Below are 27,320 nucleotides of genomic sequence, written 5' to 3'. Positions count from 1 at the left end.
ACACTGCTTTCAAATGTTTTTATTATAGTATTCCATGGGAACAGGCATACACCATTTTCCAAGATAAGAAAAGGTTTCACTAAATTGTACAATATTTAAACCACCTGTGACTGCAGCAGACTTGAGTGTTTAAGTCCAAAGGGGGAAATAAGGAGCTGTCTTTTCTTTGCGCTCCCACCAAAAAAAAAAAAAAAATGCATTTGAGAAAAAAAATGAAAGGGGGAAAAAAACCAATTGAAATTATAATACAACTATATTCACATATGTAGAAGGAAAGTCCACCCAGAATACTTCCACACACTGTATAAAGTGGCTAATGATGATGTGTTTGAATTTGCAATCAGATCACTATTTCATAAAAAAATAAAATGAAAATAAAAAACCCACAAATGTAGCCCAAAGAGGTGTGACATTTTAACATAAATCCACACTGACGCTGAAATAGTTCGCATCTAGACTTCTATATTTACATTTTCTACATAGGCAGCAGAAAGTTTGAATATGCCCCCCCCCTTACTTTACTCCCCCCCAAAAAAAACCTTCTATTTCCACATGTGTCCTTTTTTAAAAAGCATGTTACGAATGCTGTATGAAGACCGATGGGCTTTGAAGGTTGGCTACCTGATCTAAAAGGTATGTCAATAGTAAAAGGGGTACACAAACTTTCAAAGAACTGTCTCCAAGATCCTGACAGAGCTTAAAATTAAAAATGCATCTGTTCTGAAAAACGGAAGAATAAAAAGGACTCTCCCCTGCTTTGTGCGAAGGCAGTTGTCAGCAAATATATTTGTCTTTGTAGTAAATGTGGTGTAACATGCCAGAACAGTGTATGATACAAGGGTGGACTTTTCCTTTGATGCGGTTTGAGTTTGTGAAACTTGCTGATCTACTGAATGTGGTCTATGAATGTCCTGGACAGTGGGGATGGGACGGGGCAGAGGTTATGAGTTATCTGTCTTACTGCTACGGCTCCTCTCCTCCTCTTCATCGGAGGAATCCCCTCCATAGGGCACTAACCCTGATGTATCACTGAACACTTTAGGCTTCTTCTCGCACACCTCGTCTTGAACACCTGCAAGAGCACAATAAAGGAAAAAAAGAAAAATGGAGAGAGAGAGAGAAGTAGAAGAAAGGTGGGAGATATGAGCAAGAGAAAAAGAGAAAAGAGAAGGGGAGTAGACAAAGCAGGAGAAGAAAACAAAAAGGAAACCCATTGAGGAGCCCCATATTAGCGGTGGTTTTTGAGTTCGTTTGATCCACAGCCAGGGGGAGGGAAGATATCAAATGAAACGGCAGCAGATCACACATCCATAACAGGCAGGTCCAGGGACACATGTTGAGAGAGAAAACAAGGGAAAGACAAAAAACATATACAAGAAGAGCATGTTAGTGAGTTTCACCAGCGGAAGGTTTCACACAGGTCTCCACTCCTCCCCCATTGCTCCACGGGGGGGAGATGCCATTTCATGTAACAGACAACACCACAGAAGAAATATCTGAGTACTCAGGCTCTCAGAGTATTAGGAAATAAAGAACAGCATACCCAATGACGCGGTGCTGCTGGGCAGACTCGCTGGATCATCCGTCACGGCATCTCTTGGCCTTTTGCGTGCAACAGCGGCGGGAGCCACGCAGGGAGGTGGCGGGGGAGGCATCAGAAACCTGAACAGAGAAAAATATGAATATCTACGCTACACAAGACTCATGAAGAACAAGGGAAAAACAATGATCTATGAGCAGACCTTTCTACTTCTTTCTCCTCGCCAACACTGGGTGCAGGAAGGGTGGACTCCTGATGAGTTGGACCCTCTGGAGAGATGGCGTAGGGCTAAAAAGACAGAACATTCAAGCCTTTTTACAAATTTTCAAAAGAAAAAGCTTGTCTCAAAAGAAAATTATTTTAGCATGTGAAAACCTTGGAAGACACTCAGAGCTTCCCATTTGCTTCAAGTTATTTTGATACTCAGCTAAGGCTGCAACAAGATCCAGCAAGTTTGCTCACTTACAAAGAAATGAACAGTTGCTAATTTTTATGGTAGTTCCAATGTAATGGAGAGAAACCAGGAAAAAAAAAAAACTATTCAATAGACTATCCCATAAAACCCGGATCCCACAGATAGGCTGTGTGGCACAGAGATGACAAATAATTACTCCTGATCTCATTCAACTCATTATGTGTATCAAGCAAACCTGTCCAGTTACTTCAATTTAAACCTGTCCACCATCATGAGCAAGACCAAACAACAGTGCAAACATGGTGACAAACTACAAAGACACATCTTACTACTGTCAAACTATACTTTGAGATCAAATATTCATTTCACTCATCTACATGTAAATCATTTCAGAACTTTTATGCAGTTTCTAAGTGAGCCAGCTAACAAATTCAAGCAGGGGATCAAATTAATATTTCCCCCGCTGTATAACACAGACCTCTTGCATGGACTAAGGCATTAAAATCTTTAATATTCTATTTTAAAATATCTGAATTTAAAGGCAGATCTATAGTAGGGAGCAACTAGAGAGAAATCTGCTTATAAATTACAACCCAAAGTGCTTTTGATGGGAGATAATAGGCACTACAGCTTCAATAAAGTTTGTTTTTGAACTGAGCACTGATAAAACATGATCAGATTTTCATCCAAGCCAAAGTTGTGGCCAAATGCAATCAAACAAAAACAAAAAACCCCCAAAACAAACCTGTTGTACTTTTCACATCTTTACTGAACAGTAATCTAATGTTATCTTCCTAATTGGAACATGTTGTTAGTACAATACAATTTTATTTATATAGCACATTTAAAAACCCGAAGGCACACCAAAGTGCTTCACAGTAATATGGAGAGTCAGCATAAGTCAATAACAGGGTACAAATCGGGCACAAGCACAGGCAGCATAGAGGCACTAACAGACCAGAAGAGTTAGATAAATACAAAATCTGCTAAGAAGACAAAAACAGCAGTAAAATTAATAATAAAATAATAAATTTAATAAAACTTAAAAGATTTAAAAGTGTAAAATTTAAAAGATTTAAAAGGGTATTAACTGGTCAGGAAAGCCAAGTCAAATAGATATGCTTTTAATCTTGATTTAAAGGATTGGATAGAGTCCATGGCTCGAATAGAAGCAGGGAGGCTATTCCAAAGGTTTTGTTCAGCTGAAGCAAAGGCATGATCGCCTATGGTCTTCAGTCTAAACTTAGGTTGGGCCAGGAGTAATTGACCTGATGATCTTAATGCACGACAAGGAGTGTACAGATTGAGGAGGTCAGTGAGGTAGCCGGGCGCAATGTTATTCAGGATTTTAAAAGTGAGTAGCAAGATTTTAAGCTCAATGCGATATTTGATTGGTAAGCAGTGTAGCTCAACAAGACCCGGAGTAATAGGGTCAAATTTTCTAGTTCCAGTAAGAAGGCGAGCCGCAGCATTCTGAACGAGTCGCAGCCTTTGAAGAGAGAACAGTAGAGAGAATTACAGTAATCTAACCTGGAGGTCACAAAAGCGTGGATAAGTTTTTCCAGGTCCCTGTGTGGTATATAATGCTTAGCTTTAGAAATCTGGCGCAGTTGGAAAAAAAACAAAACAAAAAAAAACCAAAAACAGATTTAACTACAGATGATACTTGCTTATCAAGCTTAAAGGAGCTATCCAAATAGACACCCAGGTTACGCATAGAATCAGAGAGACAGTTAGCTAGGGGCCCCAGCAGGGCAACAAGCTGGTCTCAAGGAATATGGCTGTCGAACACCGTAACTTCAGTTTTTTTCTCATTTAAAATGAGAGAATTATCTGACAGCCAATCTTTAACCTCTCTCAGGCAATCGTACAGGGAGTTCAAATCATCAGTCAGTTGACGATAGATTTGAATGTCATCAGTGTAAAAGTGATAAGAAATATTGTATTTTTCAAATATGGAGCCCAAGGGTAGCATACACAAAGAGAATAATAGAGGGCCCAATACAGACCCCTGGGGCACACCACAACAGAGAGGGGCAACAGAGGAAGAGTATCCTCCCATCACAACAGAGAAGGATCTATCTGTGAGGTAAGAATTAAACCAGTTAAGGGCAGAACCCTTGATGCCTACAACATGCTCTAGCCTCCTCAAGAGTATATTATGATCAACCATGTGAAAGGGTGAAGACAGATCCAATAAAACTAAAACGGCAGGGCGACTAGAGTCAGCAAATACAAGAAGATCATTATAGACTCTTAGAAGGGCCATTTCAGTGCTATGGTGTGGCTTAAAGTCAGACTGGTATTTGTCAGTAATATTATTTGCAACTAAGTAAGCCTGTATTTGAAGACAGACTGCTTTCTCTAAAATTTTTGATAAAAACGTAAGTTTCGAGTTTGGCCTATAATAGGACATACTTTAACTAGGGGTGCAACGATACACAAAATTCACGGTTCGGTTCGATACTTTGGTGTCACGGTTCGATATTTTTTCAATACAAAAAAAAATAATTGTTCATGCCTTTTTAATTTGTCATTTATTAAAATTATAAATATATATTTTAACTCAAAAGTACAGTTTTTAAATTTAATGTTGCTGAAACAACAAAGTAATAAAAAATTTTTTTTATCTGATTGAGAAATCACTCATCTTTGGAAAAGAGAGTTTATTACAGAGAAATGGCTCTTTCCAAAATAAAAGCTGTACTATACACTTCTTCTGGGCTATACCCTCAGCAGCATATTAAACATATCAGGTCCCCATAAGGAGAATCATGTGCTAACAGCTGTCTAGGGTAAAGTTTGTAGCATGCGTGCTTGTTGTTTTTGTCTGCTTCCACTTGTCTTTGCACTAGGATGATGTCGGAGTAAATGTGCAGTCATATTCGTTGTGTTCCCCACTAGTGCTGTCAGCGTTAATCTCGTTGAAATGACGTTAACTCCACAACACCGCAAATCTCCGTTAACGAGCTACCGTGGATCGCCCCGTGCATGGGGCTGGACGGCCAACACGTTAACGAGCTAACTGCGCTAACACACTAGTTCCCACCATGTAATTGAGCATTGCGTGGCACATCCAACATACTGTTTTACTTTTGTCCATGACGTGCTGACCTTCAGGGTCATACGTCACATGAAAACCAAAATAGTTCCAAACGCCAGATCTGAATGAGGGTGGGGGAGGTTCAATTTGCCATGTTGCAACGACAGCTTAACTTCTGTCTCACTAGCTTGCCCTGCGCTCAGTGAATCTGCGTTCGACTACTCTGCCTAGGCTGCACTGTTGAGTGCAGATCCACTGAGCGCTCAACACAGACAGCATCGTCAGAAGTAAAGTTGATAAAATAAATGAAAAATTTTGTATTGTTCGATACATATGCGTACCGAACCGAAAGCACTGTATCGAACAGTTCAATATCGATCCGAGTATTGTTGCACCCCTAATTTTAACACACACTTTTTCCAGCATGGGCTCTAAATGATCATGCACATGTAGAGTGGAACTGCTGGTGTTTTATTAGCACAATAGTGATTGCCTATATTTCTGACACCATTGAAAATCCGAAAACACAAATAGCAATGGCAGAAGTCACAGATCCCCTCCCCGTATTAATCTTTTTTTTTTTTTTTTTTTAAATTAACACAGTGATACAGATGAAACTAATGTCTGTGATCAAAAAACACTGCTTAGCTCCGTTTGATGGCCATTTGTATTACAGACAATAACTTTCAGCTTAAACACTTGTGTAATTTGGTAAACAACTAACTGGGAAAACAGAAAGCAAAAGAGACGGTCAGTATTTATGCTGAACAAACTGAAACTAATATTTTCATACAATAATTTCATGAGCTATAATTATGTGTAATTCTGTCCAATGTTGGTTGTTTAGCAGTGATGCCTGAAGCTTCTCTGTTTAAAACCAGATGGACTAATCAGCTGCAATTCAGACAGGTTTATCGGTGAGTAATGGTCATGTTAAAATGGGCAGAATTATCTATTAGTGATATGTACAGATGTTACTTTTCAGCTAACCTTTTCATCCTTAGCCCCCTCCTGGAATTGATGCTTGGGACTTCCTGAGTCAGGGGGGGTATTTAAAGATCCTTCAGGCTCCACTGTCTCACTGCTGCTTGGATCCTTGGGTAGGGCAAAACCAACACATACACATTGATGCTGCCACAGGACTTTAAGAGAACTAAAACTCCTCCTAAAGACCTCGATGACTTTCATGTCTTATTGCACTTCTAGTGTAAACTTGCACTGAAACTGGAAACTGATTAATCTATTCAGTGGTTTTAGCTATATGATGTCACAGTTTTTGATGGCTCTTCCAACAAGCAATTAAAAATGTAGCACTCTAAATCAGCTGACTAATAAATGGGAACTTTAAGTAGTGGCAGCTTTAGACTTTTATAATTACCTGAACAAGATAGGGATGCGGTTTCCTAGGACACACCGGATACTGAACCATTGCCTGAGAAGATGGAGGGTTTGTCGACAAGTTAGAATGACTTGGGGGACCATTTGCCTTACTCCAATAACCAGTGGCTCCTGGATACGCTGAATAGCCGCCAGCATACCCATTTGCTGGGTAGTTATACCAGGACCCCTGGCTAGAGTAATTGCTATTAGGTGGAAATCCATGTACTGCGTATGCTGAAATGAAAGTATAGAACCCTGAGTTAATAGCACATATCACATGGATCAATAACAGGGTGTTTTGACAACTGTGACCTACTATTTCAAGCAATTGCTGAGCCACTAAAGACGTCACGGGAGGATTAATTACCACAAGGAGAACGAAGTTAGTCAGTACCTTACATTTGGTCACCCTGTTGGAATTTGCCTGTTTAGTTACAAGACTTAAGAAGAATACTCACACTGTGTCGAGCCCGTGGCTGTGTATATCGACACCATACGTGCATGCTCAGCTCTCACCTAAAGAATGAAAGAAACATTAAAATGATGTAATGAACCAGACAAAACTGCAGCTCCATAATCAGAAAGTTTTGTGGGTAGGTGCAGAGCACTCAAAACCTATCTCTGGAGATCAGGTGGTTCACACTACCACTTTCACTTTTGGAGGTGGGTATCAGTGAAAACTATACGCTTTAGTAGCTTCACTTTCTTACACCTCCTGTAAGACTTTCATGCAATACAAATCCCCTCTGACACAAATACAGTGATAACAGTGTGTACTTACGGTTTCCAGGAGACTCTCTGTGAGTTTCTTTGCCGATTCCAATCCAGCTGCATTTGGGTGGCTGTAACAAAGGTCCATTGTTAAACAGGATGTAACAGACTTAGTAAAGGACTAAAGCCACATATTATCATTACATAGACCAACTGTGAAGCCAACACTGTGCCATAACCTTTAAAACTTGTGCTTAATACGTGCTAGCTCAACTCACTGGCAAAGAAAAAACAAAAATAAGCTGCTAGACTGTTGGAATAGCAATAGGAAAGGTAATTTACAGGATTTACGTCATTAAAACTGTTTTTCCAGTTTCTACAGAAAGTTTTGTCTTTTCAAAAAGCAGAAATCTCCTTGGATGAATTCTGTGCCTCTGGATCTCTCCCACATCAATGGTCTGAAGAGACACAACTCTGGCCTACACCTGAACCATTTAGCACATGCTGCAGATGCGCAGCGTTCATCAGGTTAGTAAAACTAGCAAAAGCCATGCAGCAAACGACCATTCATCTGCAAGCAGGGCTCTAACACTGAAACCACACAGCACATACTGAATGTGTGTATATGTCATTTAACGACTCTTCCAATTAGAATGAACATACCTGATGTAGACATAAAGAGGTTCAAAGGACTCTCGTTTCGATGCTTGTTCTATGTAGCCAGAACCTTTTCCTCTGAGGAAGACTCGAGCTCCCGTCTCTGTCTGGATGTGACTCAGGTACGAACCTGCTGGACCCTCAACCTTTTCTTTCACATTGAATGAAGGCAACGCTTGGTCCAGACCCACAAAAATCTTTGTGTGCACAAAACTCTGAAGAGAAATAAAGACATGGTTACCTTACCAATACCATGTACCTTATGGCTGTTTAGTGAAATCATGCTTGACATTAGGCAGAAGTGCTTTGTAAGCAGATGCAGTAATCCAAGGCTTTTCACTGTAGACCAGGGACGTTCTCTCTGCTCCTTAATTTTGGAGGCAGGTATCAGTGAAAGCAACATAGTCTCCACTTGCTTCACTTTCTTTACCTCCACTCCCAATAACCTAGTCTGCATAATTAATTTTATATTTCATAACCCTAACTTTATCTTAGGTTTTGAGTAATGTAGCATTGTTATACACCCAAATAAACAATCCTACTACTGTGTGTCCCTCAGTTTACTGCCTGACTACAGAATCTTTCTCACTAAGCACTGTTAGTCTTGAACCTTTGGTTACAATGTACAGCTTATCTGTCTTTGTCCAATACTTAAGGAGACATAAATAACAAAATTAAAGATCAAGTTGTTGATATTTAGGGTTTGATGAGTTCACACAAATTTGACTTTATTTTTTAATCATCTGCCTACCCCTAAATGAGGAGCTGCTGGTCGATGACCCTGGGCTGGCACTGAAGTGGTATTGGGCATCCGTGGCACAGTAGAAGGAACGACAGGTCGAGGCGGCTGAGGGTAGAGAGTGAGCGGTGGAATTACAGGCACCTGCTGTCCCCCCGAGGCTGCTGAGGTCCTCATCACATCCTCAGAGATGATCTCCTTTATCCTGATTACAGCCTCTGTTGCAAAGAAAAGTGACCAATATTTGAGCATCTGCCACATCAATTGTTACATGCTGTGACATTTGTGAATTACATTAGATGATGTCAGCCTCAGCATATTAAGCCAATAAAATGTGCTACTTACTGTTGACTTGTTCTTGGGTCTTTCCCTGAACGTGCAAATACAAAGGTCTTTGTCTAAAGGAAAGAAAATCGGTCATGGACAACATTTTACACTCTTTATCACTGCAAAACTCATTAATTCAGGTTTGTCTGTTTACTTTTATTAGATGAACTTCACTATTCTAGTAAATAATTAATGTAGATTTTCTTAAGACACAATATGCAAATGGGTGGGAAGGGGGGGGGGGGGGGTCTACTTTTGCAGAAACAAAGTATTAAGACTTGAAACACATACCCTGCTGCTATTCCCTTTTCAGTTTCTGTCATGAAATGACCTTTTGTTGAAACGATGGCTCCACTAAACTGTCGAATCTGAAAAAGGTAAAAGAAGATTTTAAAAAAGAAAAAAAAAAAAAAAGATATTTTAAGAGACAACTTGTTTTAAAAGTTCTTAAAGTGTGACAAAAGTGTTAAATGGAACACTGCTATGGTCACTTTCCACCAACCTCCTCCTGTGTTTTGCCTTTAGTAAGAAGGTCCCTGCAGTTGAGTGGTACATCATTTATGTCGACTTCAGTGACCACCATCTCTTCTGTAACAGCTGGCACAGGCACACTTGGAGGAGTCTAAAATATATGAAATAACACAGAAAACTTAAACTCCATTAATAACGACAAAAACATACATGATACAGTTATTCAAAGCAGCTCTCTAACTGCACACCTTTGCAAGTAATGGTGGAGGAGTCAACAGCTTTCCTTTTGCCATCAACATAGCATTTATTTTAGCAGCCATTGCTGCAGCCATTTCAACTCCTCCCTGAGGAGATTTTCCTCCCGTTTCTGGTGCCTGGGAAACTGTGCTGTTTGGTCCAGAAACGACTCCTGACAATGAGATAGGGTGGGCTGCATTTTCACTGCTCTTCTGCTGCTGTATGTCTACACTCTGTTTAGGCTGGGCTGGCTTATCCCAACGGCTGGTTAGGCACCTGAAAAAAAGATATACTATAACATATAACATACTATAACTATAATACTATAACAATCCAAGTTTATCAAATTATTTATTGACAGTATTCCTATACCTAATGCTTTTTCATCTTTATTTCTTCCTAAATGTTTTCCATTATGTCTTGGGAAATACTTTGTTTTGACACGTGTTACGCAAATAAAGTTATTATTATTATTTGCCTAAAATAAATATAAACAAAAAACAACTCCGTGACGTCAAATAAAAGGGGACTAGGTATTTTAACCTAAGGACAGCCTGAGAAATACTACATGAGCACCCATATTACCACTGTCCAAACCAGTCATTGGAATTTAAAGTATCGGCACAACATTTTGTCTGTGCTATAACGATCTGTTTAGATACCGTACACTAATACATTGTGGTATCACAAGACAAATTGCCTAACACTTCGCTGATGATGCTAAACAGTAAACGTGGTGAATAGCTGTTTATTTTAGCCAATCGTATTCCGCGTTACTAGACATCTGTCATACCGGTGCATTTCAATGTTTTAACAATCTTTCGTGTGTAAAATCTGTGGATTCTGGTAACGGTAGAAGCTGTTAGCTAACATATTAGCAAATAAGACGGCGTTAGTCATTGCTAAGCTATCAGACGCCGAGAGCTAAGCTAGCTAGCTATCAAGTTACGATACGGTTTCACGAGTTTTTCCAATAAAATATAATTTTGGTGTACACTGAACACATAAGCTCAGAGTAACCCATGTATGTTGTTGAATTTTTTTTAGCGTCAAATAACACCCTGCAATCTAACTTTTACTAACAGGCCATGGTAGTGCTGGCAGTTAGCAGATTAAGCTAACAAACACTAGCTTACTGTTCGGTGAACTCTGCAGTGTGGCGTTAGCTTGTGTAACGACTACTCAGTTCTAACAAACTAAACAGACACTCACGGTGTTTGCCCCGTCATTCCTGAAGACATAGCACAACTCCACTAAATAGATAGTAAATTGATACTAGTTTTCGGATACAGTACAAAAGCTACACGGCCTTAGCCATCGGTCTTCTTTCTCTCCTGCTCCGGCGATTTCTTCTGACGACTTGTCGCAAAGTCTGACTTGGCGGAAGCGGAGCTGTCCTCGTGTTCTGGAAGAGTCTCTCTCACTTTCAGTACGCTTCATAACAAATCAAGGCTCACCTGGTTAACGTAGCGTTATGCTAGCCTGTTGATTTAAAATAAAGTAAAAGAAAAGAAACACATTAAAAAGTTAATTTTTTTCTCCCCCCAGCATCTTAAACCAAGGACAGCGTGAACACAAAGCGCTTATTTTCCCATTTTGCATGCAATCTCAGGCCGAAAGCATCAAATACAACATGTCTGTCTTTTTGTACAGTTCCGCATTTGCTCGCGTTGCGTACCTTATTGTGTCTACAAGAGAGACATTATGAAAATTTAGTGCCATATTTCTGCTGCCAATATTACCATGCACAAACCGTCCTGTCATTGTTATGTGTATGCTTGTACCTGCAGCTCAATGTTTAGTGCCTGTATATAGTAACCAGGCAATACATCCGTCAGACAGGCTATATATGGGTCAGTTTTGTTAAACAGACAGCTAGTATAACTGTACTTTAGGCACAGACAGTAAGAACTGGCAGCCTTCATGCATTTCCTTTAAGGACTTGGAGACTATGTTCAATGTAGCCAAAAAAAAAAACAAAAAAAAACAACCCCATCCCACACATATTCACCTGTGCACACAAACAGCATGGATTAAGTGTGTGTTATGAGCAGTTTCTATAGAAATTAACAGTTTGTAACACTGTTAAAGAGGAAGAGGATGAACTTTAAATGACCCGTGTTTATATTTAGCTGACAAGGATCTCTAGCAGCAGCAGTGTGACTTATTGACTCCCATGTGCTGGGAAAGAAGTTGGAAGTTGAACTACATTGTCTGTAAAAAGGCAAAACCTTATGGAACGCCAGGACTGCCATAATGAATTAATTAAATACACCATTAAATAATTAATTAAATGTGGCAATAATTAATTAAAATTGGAATTAATTAATTAAATAAATAGTTATGATATATGTAATTAATTAATTATTGACACATTTAATTAATTATTTATGTATTTCACATTTTAATTAATTATTGACACATTTAATTAATTAATTATTGACATATTTAATTAATTATTTATGTATTTCACATTTTAATTAATTATTGACACATTTAATTAATTATTGACACATTTAATTAATTATTGACACATTTAATTAATTATTTAATGATATATTTATTTATTTCATTTTGGCAGTCCTGACGCCTGGCTCTCATCATGAAATAATTTTATCTGTCAGCCTCACCCATCAAACTCAGGGGGCGGGGTTAACGCTGATCGAGTCAAAACCATTGCTTTGGCCTGGTGGCCATTGTTTCTAGCACACAACAACCGGCATGTGGAAGCTAACAGAACTGAGCTTTGAAAAACCCTGTTTGTGTGTTACCAAATACCGTTTTAATATTTTTTTAGCCGAGAATGTAGTGGTTTAATCTTCATGTGTCTGGTCGGTTTGTCAAGATACAGCCTCTTTGCAAAAGTGTTTCGATGATTTCGGAGATGTCGTCCCAGTCTCACGGCAAAGCGTGGGATAGACCCGCTCGCCTCGCAAGCAATCCCACCGACAAAGCGCAGGCCCCGGTACACAGCTGTAGTAACCCCCGCTGACTTCTTTTACTGAGGTTATATTTATCGGTGTTTTATTTCCTGATGTTCTTATGTGTCCTACGTGTTTCAGTCGCCAATTCTGAATTATAACTAACATTAAAAACATGTTGTGGTGGGGCGTGGTCTGCGGGGCCGTGCGGACGCACCTGCACGGCATCCGCAATCACGCCCGCCGTGTTAAAACACGGGGACTGAGGGGTTGGTGGTGGTGTGGTGTGATGTGAATCAAATAAAGTTGGCTCTGAACGTCGCTCTGTGGTCCCGCCGTGCCTTATTCATGCCACATTGGTGCCGAAACCCAGGAGGCGGCATGGCGGGTACCTACCAGAGCCAGGAAAGGAAAGAGCTGGCCGAGATGGTGGCCGAAATAGCGGCCACCCAGCGGAAGCAGGCGGCGGAGGTGCGTCGCCAACAGGAGGAGCTGCGGCAGGAGAGCGAACGCCACCTGGGGAAGATGGCAGAGCTGGCAGCGCTGCTCTGGGCCTGGGCGCCACCCCCACAAGTGTGTCTCGAGGACAGTGGAGGAGCCGTGTGGGTCACCTCGGCAGCCGGAGGTGGTGGACGAGCCACGCGGGGGTCCGAGCCTGCCGGAGGAGGAGGAGCAGCAGCCGGGTGAAGGGCTGCTCCTGCCGGGAGCGGTGGAGGAGCCGCTCCAATCGGAGGCCGAGGACGAGGCGGGCGAGGGTCTACACCTGCCGGAGGCAGAGGAGTCGCTCCACCCGGAGGGGGGCGAGGGGCGGTGCCTGCTGGGGGCGGAGGCGCAGTGCGGGGAGCCGCTCCAAACGGGAGTGGCGGAGGCGGTGGCGGAGCAGCTGTGCGGGGAGACGGAGGTCCCTGCTCCAGGGCAGCCTGTGCAGCCGGAGTTGGAGGCAGAGGAGCGGGACAGCCCCGCTAGGCCGGGGATCGGCGGGCTGGCTAGTCCAGCCTCGCTGCCACCAGTCGATTCTGCGCGCCTGGCGTCTGCCCAGCCGCCTGTGTGCAGGAGCACACGGCCATGCCGGTGGGGCCGTGTCCGCTTGCTACGCGGCCGACCTCCGGACCAGCTTCGCCGTTGCCGCTGGATGCGCGGGCGGCCACCAGAACGGACGCTTCCCCGTCGCTTGGTCGGGGGCTGGGGCGCCGATGTGTAGGGGCCGAGTCTCGCCCCAGGTCGCGGGGGGGAGTAGGTTTGGCCGGATCACTCCCCGGCCTCAATCGGGCGATGGGGGTATGTGGTGGGGCGTGGTCTGCGGGGCCGTGCGGACGCACCTGCACGGCATCCGCAATCACGCCCGCCGTGTTAAAACACGGGGACTCAGGGGTTGGTGGTGGTGTGGTGTGATGTGAATCAAATAAAGTTGGCTCTGAACGTCGCTCTGTGGTCCCGCCGTGCCTTATTCATGCCACAATGTTTAAGGAGGAGAGAGAGCAAATCTGTTTAACATCTGATCTTTGGGTTTTTGTTCAGTAATCAGCGTGACCTGTGTATAAACACATAAAAGAGATAACGTTGGTGTTTCCGTCATGTAGTAACTGCTGGCTTTAACTGTACAAAGGTTGTTCGACACTATGAAACACATACAGACTTCATGATGTTCGGCTAATATTTTTATTGTGAATATTAATCATGCTGACCTCGCTCTGTACACCACGCAGCGAGGTCAGCATATCCACGATATCCTCAGCTCCATGAGTTTCCCAGCTGACTATCTAACTGCCAACTATTCCAGAGACGTGAAAATATACAGCATAAAGAAAAGTGTAAGAGACTCAGCAGCAGATTAGAATTACAGTTATACATTTAATAAATCACCAAATGAATCCAAGAAACGAGCAAACCTGTTCCGACAATTTGAATTTGTATTCCCTCAGCTGCAGACTCGCTGCTGTTTAAATGTTTGAAAAGGAAGATTAGATATAAACAAACGTCAAACATAGACTCAGTCTGCCTTCACATTTGATATGAGGCCAGCACGTATAGTGGCCTCAGCAGGCTATTACTGAAATACACGTGCTGTATCATAAACTATGATATAAACAGGGAGGTCCTATTAACATGTTTAGTTTTAAAGGACACCTTCCTGCCTTTAGTCTCATTCATGAGCAGTATTCGTTTTCTTCTAACATCCAGAAGTCTGCACAATGTGTTTCATAGTTTGTAACAAGCCTTTGACAGGTAAACATAACATGACCGAAAAAGCAAAAAAAAAAAAGAGAGAGAGAGAGAGAGTGTTGATATAAGAAGAGAAAATTCTCTCAATTATGGAGACAGACAAATGGTTCATTTATGTTTGATGTGTGTTTATTCCTCCCTAAATATCGTTGGTGAAGTTCGCCATGCACGTCAGATTTTCCTGCGCATTTTTATACCTCTGCCAACAGAGAGAGAAAAAGAATCACATTCTAACAGACAGCTGGTGCTTAGAATACAGTTGAATAACTATTAAAAAACAGATGATATTTAGATGATAGTTCAGTCTAACACATGTGCCAGTGAACCATTAAACGTCTGTGAAACTATGCAGTTATGAAACGTAACTTTAACCTCAGCCAAACCGATTTGCTCAGTTGTAAATAAAACAGCGAAGTAAACGTGACCCGACAGACAGAACCTGAGTGAATGAAGTCCAGCGTTTAACCACTGAGAGCTAAAACTCAGCTGAGGTTTGAAAGCTGTGTGATTGGACATCAGCCGCTGATGAAGCTGTTCGCCTATAAAGTGCTCTGTAAGGAAACGAGCTCCAGCAGCTCTGCGCTCGGGGAAAACACTATATTTACTTATCTTGTGCAGAAAAATGCGCTGACATTGCTTTATATCGAGCACCGCCTGCCCAGTTAAACTGTGACTATCACCAGGTAACTTAGGCGTGTTTCTTGAATTAGCAGCAGGTGTTAAACAGCTGACAGATGAGGAGGAGGATGCATGCAGGTAAACTGAGGGTCTGTTGAGCTGATCGCTGGTTTCGTGAGAAAAATGTCAGCTCGTTCTTTATGTTACAGAAGCACAGAGACACAAGACCAGGCGGAAAGAGACGATCGTTCGGTGAAAATGAGAATCTGCGAATGCAACATGTGGAACACGGAGAGTGGAATATGTAAACAAACCGGTTAATGTACCCCCTCGGTGCGCTCTGCATGCTAATTGTTAGCAGAGCTAGTGAAATCTCTGAAAACATCTGAGCACTTTTGCAAGCATGTTCTATGTTGACAACCTGACCAGACATACGGCGCGACATTCGCGGCTAAAACACTGTTAAAAGTGTAGCTGGTGACAGAAAAACGGGGTATTTTAAAACTACACCACCACCATTGCTGCCTGTGATTTGATCTGCATTCTGGGATAACTGGCTGCCCCAAGTCTACACAAGCAATCGATTATCTAGGATCGACCTGTTTTGACTTACTTTGCACGGCAACCAATCAAATGTTAGAGAAGCTGCATGGGCAGCGTTAACCCCGCCCCCTGAGTTTGATGGGTGAGGCTGACAGATAAAATTATTTCATGACGAGAGCCAGGCGCCGGGACTGCCAAAATGAAATAAATAAATATATCATTAAATAATTAATTAAATGTGTCAATAATTAATTAAATGTGTCAATAATTAATTAAAATGTGAAATACATAAATAATTAATTAAATGTGTCAATAATTAATTAATTAAATGTGTCAATAATTAATTAAAATGTGAAATACATAAATAATTAATTAAATGTGTCAATAATTAATTAATTACATGTGTCATAACTATTTATTTAATTAATTAATTCCAATTTTAATTAATTATTGACACATTTAATTAATTATTTAATGGTGTATTTAATTAATTCATTATGGCAGTCCTGGCGTTCCATAAAACCTTGAAGGGAGGAGGTTGTGGTGGATATATGGGTCGGCTAAGTGATGTAAACACTGAAGACTGTTGTTTATTTTCCATTTCCTACCAACCAGCAAGACCGTGTTCTTTCTCCAATACCTCAATGAAGCAGCTTAAAAAAATAATTAAGGAGTATGTACTTTGAACCAGAGTTAAAAAGTCCCGTTTTAACCATATGTGGGAGGATCAAAAAGAAAATGAAAATAAGAATCTTACACGTGTCTTATTTTTCCTCGAGGTTTGTAGATTAAAAAGAAAGTGCTACAGAAAAAAGTAGCCTCAGTCACATGTTACTGTGTTTGTTTTTTCACTATTTTATACTATATTGAAGTGTGTCACACGGGGTGTTATCCGGCTGCCATGTAGTTTGAGATGCTTCACAAAATGTTGAAAACCTTTTATTTAAATTAAGTCAAAAGAAAAGAATAAACTAATGGAAGTAACCTGAAGAGGCAGACACAGAGTCTTACTGCAGGCATGAAATAAATGAGCAAGTCAAAAAGAAAAAAGGCATTGAATCATAGACATTAAATATATAATTGACATTATTTTATTTTTCATTGAATAGTTTCTAATTTTTTTTTCCCGTGCCTTCAGACCAATGTGTATCAGAAGGAACAAACAAATCCCCTGATTGCGTGTACATTTCTGTCATTTGAGAGAAACAACGATAATCGTGGTCAGCGCATCTTGTTAACCACCATTTGCTTAGCTGTTATGGCATTTAATATACTGTTTAAAGAGGAAATATTCTTAATAAGCGACAATCTTTAACATATATTAGTATCCTAATCTGAATCCAACCTTGAACAAAAAGCTGTTCCCTGGGTCTGTGCAGAAGGATGTTGGACAAGTGGCCAAAATAGAATGATGTTTGATCCAAAAACAAAGAAGAAGAAGAAGAAAAAAGAAAATCAATACAAGGTGGCCTCCAGGAGACTGCTTAAAGACAGTGATAGACAACTCTGCGATCCACATCCTTCTTAACCATTTAGTTCTCTGTATACATGCTCTGCGTGACCATCCCATTCAAAAGTATTCAGATAGCTATAATGGTTGATCTCTTTTGCTGCAAATCCAGTGTAAAATTCATTGTCTATAAAAATATTGAGATTTCCTTGAACATAACCTTCTGACTATGTCATAATAAAAACTCCAGATGTCTGTTGCAGTTGCACAGTGGGATGTACTGTATAAATATTGTATAAAATAAGGCAGTCTTTTCAGTAGGATAAACCAGATACAAAAATTTCTGGGAGACAAAATTTTTCAAGTCCAAAATGTTTTCACATATTTCTGCTGTTGTCAAATGTCGAGCGGTTTACAGCATTAAACCAAGAGCAAGGGATTGTTGCAGCAATGAATACACCCACGCACTCGCAGCAACAACCAAAACACACCCACACGCGCATGCGCGCGCACACACACACACACACACACACACACACACACACACACACACACACACGCGCAAACTCCCGATGATCAACAATAACAGCTTATTCTCCAATGCAACATCCCATCCCTGGACAAATCACTGAGACGTAGACATTTCTAATATTGTTTACAGTGCAATACAAAAGTGTTCATTCAAACTGGTACTGTACTTTTGATAAAAAAAAAATTTAAAAAAAAAGTTTAATATGGTAATGCTTCATATGAATAATAATTGTGAATTTTCGAGAGTTATAGTAGTATTTGTCTTCATTAGCTTTGGCTTTTCTCGCTCTTCATAAATTCATTTTGTTCTCGTCAACTAATTCATTTAGGAATTTTTATGTAGAAAATATGGAACATCTTAAGAAAAATGTACACACCAAATCATCTGCAGTTAGATACCTACGATTGTGATGTTGAGGTTTTTGTCTCTCAGCGGTGGCCTAAGAGAAAGGTCCACCGCCCCCAACCCATAAAGAAAGCATCTCCTCTCACATGTCTACTAAGACAGCTATGTGTCAACTTGGTTGGGTTTCTCTCGGACACGTGTGAATATTGCCCCAAAACAAAAACAAAAACAAACAAACAAACAAAACAAAGGAAAGCAGTGGAGTGTTCTTTCATGGTGTGACCTCCAGGGGGTTGAAAGAGCAGTCCTGCCTTGCTGCGAGCACAGGAATGGAGGTCAAAAGTGATTTCACAGCCTGGTTTGAAAAGATACATTTTTTCATCCAGACCACGCTTCCATCGAGTCTTTTCAGTAAACAAGCAGTTTTTACTCAAACAACAACTTCACAGGCAGACAGGAGTGCCCACGTGGCGATCGGGGAGGGACGGGTGCTTCGCCAGAAGACCGCTAACGACCCTCTTTCAGTCATGTCACTTGACCAGCTACACTGTGATTGCCTGAGAGGCACAAGAAGTTCGTAAGGATGCTGCGTGTCCGTGTCTGTTTGTCACAGTTCGCGTACGACAGGCTCGTAAAGCCCGCAGCATTACAGCTGCAACTGCCTGTCAGGAAGGAAGTCCTTCTGTGGTTCTCTGTATGGACGGACATGTGGACGCTCGGTGTGCTACGGAAGCAGGAGAGTGAAGGCGAGGAAGCCCCTTGGCTGGCTGGGCTGGCAGGGAGAGAGACCCCCCCCAGCCAAGAGAGAGAGAGGAGGTCTGCCTCAGATTACAGAGTCCCAGGGCACAAACACTGCAGCACCTACTCGGGAGGTGGTCGCAGGCTGTGCAGCTTCCTCTCATCCAGGCCTTTCCAATACTTGAAGTTGTTGTCCAAGTGCTGCATAAGATTGGGGAGGTCTGCAAAAGCTGGGGAGAAGAAAAAGCAAGATCAAGATGAGGCTTAAAGATTACATTTTGTTTCAAAGATAGTACGACACATTTATATTTAATAAACATCTCTATCTCACTGTCACAGTATAAAAACAAGCAGCAGCATCTGGTGCTGAAAAATGAAGACAGCGGAACGTGACAAAAACTGCTGTTCCTCCGACGGCCACTTTGGTTCTACCAATGGCCGAATACCCAATAAAAGTGATGGATCAAATTAATATTATTATTATTATGAGAGTCATAATAAACTGAATCTGCCTCGCTATAGTTTCATGTCATTTCTGCACAAATAACCAATACTTGCAATACAGACGTGTGTGTGTGTGCACGGGCACACAGGAAAAAAAACAGAAAAGAGAATGAAACCATAATACTGACGTAATCCACCATTTTGGCTCTTCAGCTGTCATCCCTCCACTCACATGCATGCTAACTAATTACAGGGGGATAAATCAGTTAGCGTTGTATGTCGGCACTAACTTTAATTAGATAGCGCGAGTCGTAAACCAGTCGGAAGGTCGGTGGATCGATTCCCCGGCTACTTTTTGGGGTCCTTAGGGACTAGAAAAGCGCTATACAAATACAGGCCATTTACCATTTACTTTTCTCTGAACGTCAAAGCATCCTCGGGCAAGATACTGAACTCAAAGTTGCCCCTGATGCATGCACTGGAGTGTGAGTGTATGCATGAATGCACTTAGGTGGAGGGGAAAAAAAAGTGCTTTTATGACAGGGTGAATGAGGCTTGTAGAAAAGCACTTTATAAGTAATAATTTACCATTACAGAAAGTGAGGAATAAACTCCATTTTTTTGTCCCCTGTATGTTTGGGGCACATTATGGAGAATTAGTAACCTCCTCTGCCCCCAATGGTGTGTCAGCTGTCGGCTTTGACACGGAGAAAAGAGCACGATTGGACTTTAGAGCAACCTAATTGCCACTTGAGAGTGGTTCTAAACAACTGAAGCATCACAGCCCACCCCAAGTGAATAACCTCTTGGTATACAAGCAGATATAGAGCACGGCTACTGCTACAGCAGCCAATGCAAGCTGTGTCACCAAGTGAAGTCACTGAACTAGTCCTCTCAACTGTGTTTGTGGTTTCGGTGCCTTTTGCAGCATTTTTTTTAATGATTATCTGATAATAACATGGCTGTGTGAAAATGTAGGACTATTTTATTTGTGAGTTAGCACTAATTAGAAGACATCTATGTGCATGCGATGCTCCCTAACAGTCTACGGGCGTGCCAATCCATCCAAGCTAGACAACACTAGCAAGCTTACCAGGATGATAACATCTATAGTGTATCTGCCTACAGTATGAGCCTTTGGATTAATTTCTTTACAAGGCAACAAAAGGCCATGTTTGATGGCACCAAACACCGAGTATGCTTGCTGTGATCTAATAACACTGAGAATTTTATTATGGCAGTGAAAGACAAATGCCACCTAATCACATTACAGCGAATAACTGAACCTCCTACGAATATTGGTCCTGTGCATGCATAGGAATTGACACAAATATAGATATAAAAGTACTTTTTATGTCATGCTGTGCAGACTTACCGTCCCATGCATCAAACATGTCTGTAATGAAGTAGTCTATGAAGGAAATCTGGGACTTTGGGATGCTACAAGTGTTTCTGTCAAACACAGGCATGACCACCGGTAGACCTTGTCTCTTCTCCTCGTCAGTCTGCATCAGAGATAAGAGCGCAAGGAGTCATCAATCCCAGTAAACACATTACAGCTGCTTCCTGCTGGATCCATTTCCACACGCATTCAACACCATGTTATTTTTTGCCCCTTCTAATCACCTGTGCAAAATACTCCTCTGAGATTCGTCCAGCCCATTCTATACAGAGCTCCTGAGGCCTACATGGATTGGATATGTCTGCACATTTAATCAGCATCCGCTTGACAAGGATGCGATTCTCGGGGGATGTCAAGACGCTTTTGACAGATTCCTCATCGTTGTTTCCCTGTATATAAGGAAAGAAGAAAAGAAAAAGCAAACATTTACCAGAAAATAAACTCAAATTCAAGTTTTTAGTTAAAATCAACAGCACCTTACAAGTGTACTACTTCACGAATAACCTGATATGTCTTTACAAAGAGCAGCCCTGGCAGCTGATAGGGTTTAGTCTTCTAGACGTTTAATTATGCGTTACACTTCCATGTAAATGAGCACAGCAATCTTCATGAAGTCACAACATATGGGTTGTACTTTATGTTACAAGACTGAATTCACTGAGAGTAATGTTAAACCAACCTGCAGAAGAAGATCCGTTTCCCCTAGCAGAGTTATTTTATTCCCGATCTTTGTGTTTTGTCTTACAGTCAAACGATATTATGTTTTTCCCTCAAGGCACTCTTTTATTAACCAAACCTGACCTTCATCACATTTTACATCAGACACAAACGCACAAGCCCTCTAAAAATCCTACACTTAAAAAAGCAATACAGCTTTTAAATGTCTGTGTTGAGCATTCCACACAGGGATGAGAAAGATGGTAGCAAGTTGCAAAACTCTCCCCCCACAAAGACATCTGTACCACAGCAAACACCAGTATCATCATCTCCCTAAGCCCTTAAGACACTGTGGCTCGCTTACTGTTGGTGTATCATTATCTGGTTTATTTAGGGGGGAAAGGGGAAAAAAGGGAAATTATATTTCCTCACAGGTATGAAATCTATATTAAAAATCATTTAAGAGTGTTCCAGTTTCATTCTCACCCCATTCTCCTCCAGAGCAGCCAGTGGTTTGTTGATGCTGTTGACAAACTTGTTGACATGCTCAAAGTGTTTGGTCATCTCAGTTGCGAGCACCATGTCAATGATGGCCTGTCGTAATGTTCGATATTCATTCCTTGAGAGAAAGTGTTGACAGAAATCACGTGGGTAAGGGAGAGAAAGACGGGGAGAAGTGAAAACAGAGAGTGAGATGACAGTGTGGTAAATAGCCTGGAAACCCGTGTGAACAGTTTTCCCCTTCACTACAGTGACAGTGGCCATGAATGAATGCTTTGTTCACCTTCCCCCTTGGAGGGGACCAGCAAATGTGAGCTATTCTGTTTTGGGACTCAAATCACATTACTACCCTGCTGCTGTCAGCACACACAAACACACAGTATCACTTTCATCAGTGCATAAGGAGACTTAAGTCCTATGATACTTCAGATCATGTGCGTGTCTCAAAGTGCTTCCATATGTTAAATATAATGAGCCTGACCTTGCATGTTGCAAAATCTAAAGATTTTGTAGAGCGTGCAAAAAAAAAAGAAAAAAAAAAAGTAAAATAAAATACCTGGAATCATGGTTTATCTGATCAAAAGTCAGCAAATTCACTTAAACTGAAATAAATAATTAATCCCAAAATAGAAATTTAGTAATCAGTTTTCCAACTCTGTGCAAGCAAAGGCTGTGTGGCAAATATTAGTCCTTTGAGCACACAGTGACAGCAGATTATACTAGACATCAAGCTGTCTAAACGATAACTAATTTAGGCCTTGAGGCTTCAAATGTAGCTACATCCTAAAAATTCCTCCTCTTAACTCAGTTATTAGGGAAAAAGCTTAAAGTCTGGACACCTAATACATTTATGTTTGGGGAACTTGTGGTGTTTTACAGAGCTGCTGGCAGTAAAAGCAAGCGCACAGACGGCCACATCATAAATCTCCTACCTTTCTATGTTTTTGAAGATGTTGCACTTATCATCTCTCGTGGTGATCTGGAAGGCCAGTGCGGCATGGTGACTCTCTAGTACAGCTGTGTCATTATAGAGGATGGCCAGCTCGCTTCCTGCATTGCAAAGGAAGCTGTTGGTACGGCCTGGGTGGTCCACATCGTGCACGGTAGCAGCAATCAGGGCGGCCACCTCATCAATGGGATCCAGACTTTGCTGTTGGTAGAAGCCAATGAAGTTAAAGGTTGGCATTTGAATAGCCTAACCGTTATCAGGTGAATGATAAGTTATACTAACAGTTGGCACAGTATAACCTTCTACTATTATAACATTTATATAACAAACATTCCCATCTTTGTTCAGTTCTCTGTCAAGATGATCCCACACTGCTTTAACAATGTTGAGATCTGGGGTCTGGGGAGTCCAATCCATGACTGATATTGTTCCACTGTGCGTTCTTCTACCCAGGTTTGCTTTTACTGCACTGGCAGTGTGCTAAAGATGAAGCCAATGTTTCCAGCTGGTTTTGCATAGAAGATCTGAAAGCATTTTCAGATTTTATAATTCCATCAGTTTTATATTCCCAACAACATTTGTTGAGATTCAGCCCCAAACCATCAGAGAACCTCCACCGTGTTTTATAGATGGCTGCTCACACTCATTGTTGTACCTCTCTCCTGACCTCCTCCGTACACACAACAACAATTTGAACCAAAATTTTCCAATTTGGATTCATCATTTATTAAGACCTGTGGTCACTGATTTTCATTTCAGTTCTGGTGTAATTTTCTTCCCGTTTCCCTTCCTTAGGAAAAGCTTTCTTGACAGCCACCCTTCCACTGAGACCATTTCCGATGAGACTTCAGTGAGCAGGAAATGAATCAACTGAGGATTCAGATTTATATCTCAGATCGTTTGCTGGATTGGTTCCTCTTTCCTAAAGACATGACTTTCAAAAACTGTTCATCTATATAGTGTTTTTAGGGCTGTCATTTCTTCTTTTGCCTCCCATTTGTCCAATTTCCTCACATTTTTTAAGAACATTTCAGCAAACAGTTCTTTGGGAATCATCGTGTTGGTGAGGAAAAGCTATATGTCCATCAAACTGAGTTATCTTTGATATTTTTCATAGATTCGACTGAAAAAGTGGGAAAAAATATTGTTTTTGTGACAGACTGCTTGCTGACTTGTCTGTTACGTGTGGACACAATGCTGGTTCATTGCTTAAGCTAGATGCATTTTTATGCTGAGCTGATTCAAAGGTCAGTGTTAAATGGAGTAAAATATGGCTGCTGTAAAAATATAAATAAAATAATAATGATAAAAATAATAACACAAGAAAGTCTGACTCCTTGGAAGCATAACAGAAAGAAACGAGGAGTGGCTCAAGACTTTTGCACTATTCTTTTATCAATACACATTTCATGTCTAATGCTAGCCAGAAAACAAAAATCATTTAGTCTTTAAAGCACTTGGTTTTTGGGTTGTTTTTTTTTTTTTAAGCTTTGTTCTACTTTTGATTTGAGGTATATTTAACACATTTAAAGAGTATGCTATACAACAGTACATAACAGATTTTAAACCTGCTAACCCTGCAGATTTCAAGGGATTTATTAACCATGGTGATATAACTTCACAGTTTATGGGCTAAGCCAATGAAAGATCACTGCACTGAGTTCAGAAATAGACTGTTTGGTAAGCAGCTTTAGCCACTGCACATCACCCAACAGTTACTGAGCTACTGACACACATGGACAAAACCAAGACTTTTTAGGATAAAGTAGACTCAGACAAGACAAGTGACACCCAAGACCGTGCTGAGACTTCTGTCTGACTGTGTTACCTTCCAGCATTTAGTTACTTGTAGAGGTCTGGGTCCAAAAATCAGAAATGGTGAACTCTTGCAAACAAAAGTAGGGCAGGCTGCTGAAGCTTTAAAAAACTATTTTATCCATCTATAGCATCTGGTTCTGACCGAAGATCATTCAAATAAACCACAAGTGAACATTGTTTTTAATTCTAAATGATACAAGTAATTAGGAAATATGAGCTTAATTTGTAATATACTTTTTAAAACTAACATTATTAATTTACCTTGACCCTCTCTTTGCAGAGAAAATAGGCCGTTGCATGCAGGACATCAGCTGCATGGGTAGAGTTGTGGTAGGAGTTACTCGAGTGGTAGTTCGCTTCAATGACTTGTAGCCAGGAGCGCAAAGTGGCTTCAGGGCAGTTTAGGAACTCACAGACCCCAAAGCGGGAGAAGATCTTCAGGCCCAAGTAGGTCAGAGGCCTGTGGGATGATTGAACATGAAACTTTAACACAAGCTGTCATCGCGAGTCTTCTTTTTATTCCCCCCCCCCCAAAAAACACACAAATCAATCCTGCAGCATTAAACAGGTTCAGCCTCACCGTTTCAGGGTCGCCGCCTCCAAGTTGAAAATGTCAAAGTCCCAAGAGTCCTCATTCTCCATGGTCTGGGCAATTCGAGGGGGGATGTCGCTTAACGACAGAGGAGTTGTCAGGTGACTGGGGAGATGGTGGGGCTCTGTGAGGAAAAGGAAGACATGACAAAGGAGGAATTCAAATGAAGAGGAAAGGGAAGAAGGGAACTGGATGTTGTTGTTTTTTTTTTTGTTTTTTTTTAGAGATTCAGGCAGTTGAACAATATAAGATACAAAATACACAAAATGTACAAAAATATATAATATACACCCAAGCTGGAAAGAAAATGTAATGAAAAATCTGTACTCTGTGTCACAATTGCATTATGCATTTTGTAAACTCACGTTTGGTGGAAAAGATGTATTCATTTCCTGACAACCTGCGTAAACCATCCTGAAAACCAGAAACAAAGAGCTTTAGGGATTGCAGGTGGAGAGAAAGAGTTGAAAAAATGCATGCACAGAATGAATAAATCCATCCTTTAGCTTTCTTCAGAGCGCAACTTGAAGACTTCAGCTCATTGTCAGGAGCACCAGCATCACCTCTATAATAAATGCTGCGGCGTACTGTCAAAATTATCTGGAGAGTGAAACTCTTAGGATGCTCTGAGTTTACGCTTGCATTAGATGTTATATAAAAGTTATCTTTGAAAATTAAGCCATTTGGAACGAACACACACACACACACACACACACACACACACACACACACACACACACACACACACACACGCGCGCGCGCTCGGACTTTAAAGAAATCTGTGCCAGATCAGCCTGAACATCTGGATTCAGCCATCACAGATGTTTTTAAGCGACTCACAAAACAGCATGAATGACATGAATGAGCCACAAGTCAGGAGGAATCTCCATGCCAATAGTAAATATAAATAATAAAAAAAAAATTAAAAATGTAATATTATCTACACACAACCTATGAGTCATTTTAATTTGGTAGTTAAAGAGCCAGTAAATCATTAAACCAAAACAGCAGTCCCAGTAACCCATGTTCAAAAGATGAACGTCAGCTATCACCTGCATTTAATGTGATTTAAATAAGAAGCAGGTGGTTGGATTTTGGATTGGTCTCAACAGCTCTTTAAGGAAGTGCAAAAAAGAAAGAAGAAAAAATGACAAATGTAGAAATAGACCTGTTGTTCCTGCCTTTATGAGTGTTCTTCCATCTGTGCTGCGGTGACACAATGTTTTAAAGGCCATGTTAAGCCGACAGTTCGCACCACTTTCCCCACTCGCACAAAGAGGGATGACATGGCCAAATTGAGCTTATTAATGACACCAATACGCAGTCAAAAGAGAAACATATTTCTGAACTGACCGAGTCAGAAATAACACTGTGATAAGTTATGTTCGCAGGTCAGATAATCTGCATCGAATGATTTCATCATGACATTTGTCTTCCTCTGGGCATTGATGCATGCTGTGATAGCAAATGGAGCTTATCAGTGGGGTAACACTTCATCACCCAAATAATCAAACACGTGGTGAGAAGCGTAATGATCCGGCTCTGCTAGGACTGTGATTTGTACCAGCTGTGCTGAACACACTGTGTGTTAAGAATTTGAAAGGTAATTTACAAATATTATAAATAGCTCTTGAATGGACCGCCATGACATTTTGGACACAATGCGGATCAGCTGGCTTTCCCTGCTCGTTAACAGGACAGCCATGCAACTCAAAGCAAAGCCTGAGTCGCCATAGCACCTTGAGCCCTATCTACATATAAAGCCGTTCACCTGTTGCCCATCACTTTGTAGCAGTTGGTCTGTCTCTGCTCAACTATATTTCAAATTTCCCAAGTCAGCCAAAGTCAGCATGGCCGACAAAGGCACGATCGACACATTGATGGAAAATAATAATTTAAAAAAAAACAACACAAAAGAATTCATCTATAACATTATGTACATCAACTTTCAAGTTCTTTCTCCAACTCGCCAGCAATGAAAATTACTGACTTCTATCATCCAGTCATTCCCATGCTAGATATATCTACTGGGTGTTGGTGAGTCCATGGGTGTGTGTCACACAGTGA

At 41.0% G+C, this 27,320-nt stretch overlaps 2 protein-coding genes across 2 annotated transcripts in view; both read right to left on the bottom strand.

Annotated features, from left to right (window-relative positions):
• Positions 1–4: 4 nt before the first annotated feature.
• On the bottom strand, positions 5–11,003 carry LOC113020227 (KH homology domain-containing protein 4-like). Its single transcript, XM_026164008.1, has 14 exons — positions 10,733–11,003; positions 9,532–9,796; positions 9,315–9,434; positions 9,104–9,180; positions 8,831–8,883; positions 8,498–8,703; positions 7,753–7,961; positions 7,160–7,220; positions 6,837–6,894; positions 6,377–6,612; positions 5,989–6,093; positions 1,743–1,828; positions 1,544–1,662; positions 5–1,072 (listed from the first exon to the last, which is right to left on the bottom strand). The coding sequence occupies exons 1-14, from the start codon at positions 10,759–10,761 to the stop codon at positions 942–944; spliced, it is 1,755 nt and encodes a 584-aa protein (XP_026019793.1). The 5' UTR covers positions 10,762–11,003; the 3' UTR covers positions 5–941.
• A 5,832-nt stretch (positions 11,004–16,835) lies between these two features.
• Positions 16,836–27,320, bottom strand: part of pde8a (phosphodiesterase 8A) — a 52,365-nt gene continuing 41,880 nt past the window's right edge. Inside the window, exons 15-22 of the mRNA XM_026163964.1 lie at positions 25,619–25,667; positions 25,242–25,377; positions 24,923–25,121; positions 22,827–23,044; positions 21,880–22,012; positions 20,961–21,125; positions 20,710–20,839; positions 16,836–19,120 (exon numbers count right to left, since the gene is read on the bottom strand). Of these exons, the coding sequence (XP_026019749.1) occupies positions 19,014–19,120; positions 20,710–20,839; positions 20,961–21,125; positions 21,880–22,012; positions 22,827–23,044; positions 24,923–25,121; positions 25,242–25,377; positions 25,619–25,667 (1,137 nt within the window). The 3' untranslated portion in view covers positions 16,836–19,013. The remainder of the gene's footprint in view (positions 19,121–20,709; positions 20,840–20,960; positions 21,126–21,879; positions 22,013–22,826; positions 23,045–24,922; positions 25,122–25,241; positions 25,378–25,618; positions 25,668–27,320) is intronic.

Source organism: Astatotilapia calliptera, chromosome 1 (genome assembly GCF_900246225.1).
Source record: "Astatotilapia calliptera chromosome 1, fAstCal1.2, whole genome shotgun sequence".
Taxonomy (NCBI): domain Eukaryota; kingdom Metazoa; phylum Chordata; class Actinopteri; order Cichliformes; family Cichlidae; genus Astatotilapia; species Astatotilapia calliptera.
Note: the sequence above shows the minus strand (reverse complement) of the source record. Positions and strands in the feature narration are given on the sequence as shown.

Bases quoted from the DNA above. Each gene is read 5' to 3' on its own strand.
- LOC113020227 (XM_026164008.1), bottom strand. From the start codon at position 10,761: ATGTCTTCAGGAATGACGGGGCAAACACC. The intron at 9,435-9,531 runs GTGTGCAGTTAG...CATATATTTTAG, and splicing joins CTCCACCATTACTTGCAAAG to ACTCCTCCAAGTGTGCCTGT. The intron at 6,895-7,159 runs GTAAGTACACAC...TTCATTCTTTAG, and splicing joins CAGAGAGTCTCCTGGAAACC to GTGAGAGCTGAGCATGCACG.